Raw genomic sequence first — 2,158 nt, forward strand, 5'->3', positions numbered from 1 at the left:
TCTCTCATTCTCTCTCTCTTTCTCTCGCTCATTCTCTCTCTCTTTCATCATCATCAATATCATCCAAATCAAAGTGATTTTTTAGAACGGCGCACCGTAGCTATTGCCCGGCCTACTAGGTGCTCCATAACTATTGCTGGGCGTTCCATAGCTAGTGCTGGGTCCGCTGGGGTAGCCTCCGGGGCCTTGGCTGACCTGATTGAATTGGGCCACCTGGATAGCTTGCCTGATGCCTTCAAGATCGATGCCTACAACGCGAGTCTGATAGCTGGGCACACCATATTGCGTTGACGGGACGCCGTATTGCGACGATGGTGCCCCGTAACTAGAGCTAGGAGCATATCCGCCTCCACCAAATCCGCCAGATTGTTGGGACTGTAGTTCCTCCTTCAGAAGGATCTGACGGATTTGTTCGAGCAGTGCGCCGTCCACGGAAGCGCCTTCGCTAGTCTGATAGCCAGTGGATACTTGGGTGTAACCACCACCGCCGCCAAAGGCGCCACCGAAGGAGCCACCACCGCCAAAAGAGAAACCACCACCGCCGCCGCCACCGGAAGGTCTGCTGTAGCTGTAACCGGAGGACACAGGCGGCTCCGCCAGGGCGAACCCTGCCAGACCGACAATCATACACTGTAACATAGAAAGGAATTTAGTAAAACAACTTTAGTAAAACAATGAACTTGTTTGACTCTTTCATGATATCTATATGCTTAATTGTAACTGCAATCGAATTATATTACACACATACTAAATTATACATATATACACGCACATGCTAATACATATCTGTTGATTCATAGCAAATTGCATATTCTATAAATTATTATTTAAAATGACATATATAAGAATACTTATCACGTTTTTCAAAGTACTCAGCTAAATTAAAGATTTAAAAATCCAGATTTTTATAGAAAATGCTTATTATAAGAAACTTTTTATAAGTCACATTTAATTTTTTTATACTGTGTATATATTTTATTTATGTAGAATTTATTTACATTAATGAAGTACAATATGATTTAGAATTTTTTTGAGATTTCTCGAGAACTTTCAGATTTAAGTTTATTTATAAAAAAGCATACATTCCAAATTTTATTATCATATAGCTCATAATCAAAAAAAGATAAGTTATAGAAAAATATAAAAGTACACATATTTACGAGTTGAATATTTACTATTTCAACGAAAATTTACGGAATAGAGATTTTTTTATTAAATTTTGAATTCTTGAAATTTTATTTAAGCCTCAGTTATGAATTTTATAAATTGTTATGAATTTTTCGAGCAATGTAACTAAAATAATTGTGAAAAATCAATGACTAATAATTTTTTTGACAGGAAAAAACGAATCTAATTAAAAACAATGATATTTCGTAACTTTCGCTAATCGTACGTTTTTAATTCTGTATCATCATCGCTACTTCACGAGTGTAAGAAATTAAAGAGATACGAATAAAAAGGAAAGCACTGTTGTATTAAACGTCTCTATTAACGAATTAAAATGTGAAATGCGAAAATGTACAAGATCAGAGGTGATAATAAAGCAATAATAAGGATGCAAAAATTGGGAAAAAAGCAGCACTCGCTTTTTCTACCGAGATTTCGATCACTTGATGTGCTCCTTACACTCTTCCTTTCACGATTTCTCCCATCCGCACGCGTACGTACACTCATGCACCACATTTCCTTACTCGCTTTCTTTTTCCTTTTTTAGCCCTCTGCTCTCTCCATTTCGCACAAATATAGCTTCTTAATATAAGTATGAGAAAAAAAACGTGCTTACCGCGATCAGAGGATTCATGTCGGCTTCTGCGATGCCGCCTCAGTTCTGTGACTTCGTGGAAGGTAGACCGGAGTCATTTATACCCCCCAAGAGAAGCAGGGGGATATACATGCGGCCCCCACGAAGAAGAGACAGGGCCTCTCAAGTGAGAGTAATTCAGTTGTGAGACGATTCTCTCCCTCTCCTCTCGATCTCATACGTCTCTCTTTTATTCTCTCTAGACTCTGAACATCCACCTATCCTCTTCGTCGGAGGATCGCTAATATACTCGAGATTTCGGATAGTCTCCTCTTGCGAAACTCTTAGCCTCTTAAACTCTTAGTCTAAGTCTCCCTACTTACGTCCTAGACCTAGACTCTAGTCGAGTGCTTTGTC

General features: G+C 39.0%; 1 protein-coding gene across 1 annotated transcript; it reads right to left on the reverse strand.

The window, feature by feature from the left end:
• Positions 1 to 6: 6 nt before the first annotated feature.
• On the reverse strand, positions 7 to 1,849 carry LOC108693296 (pro-resilin-like). The gene is made up of 2 exons (XM_018202171.1): positions 1,784 to 1,849; positions 7 to 630 (listed from the first exon to the last, which is right to left on the reverse strand). The coding sequence occupies exons 1-2, from the start codon at positions 1,799 to 1,801 to the stop codon at positions 82 to 84; spliced, it is 567 nt and encodes a 188-aa protein (XP_018057660.1). The 5' UTR covers positions 1,802 to 1,849; the 3' UTR covers positions 7 to 81.
• Between the last annotated feature and the right edge of the window lie 309 nt (positions 1,850 to 2,158).

The sequence above is a fragment of the Atta colombica genome, unplaced genomic scaffold (assembly GCF_001594045.1).
Source record: "Atta colombica isolate Treedump-2 unplaced genomic scaffold, Acol1.0 scaffold9, whole genome shotgun sequence".
Classification (NCBI taxonomy): Eukaryota; Metazoa; Arthropoda; class Insecta; order Hymenoptera; family Formicidae; genus Atta; species Atta colombica.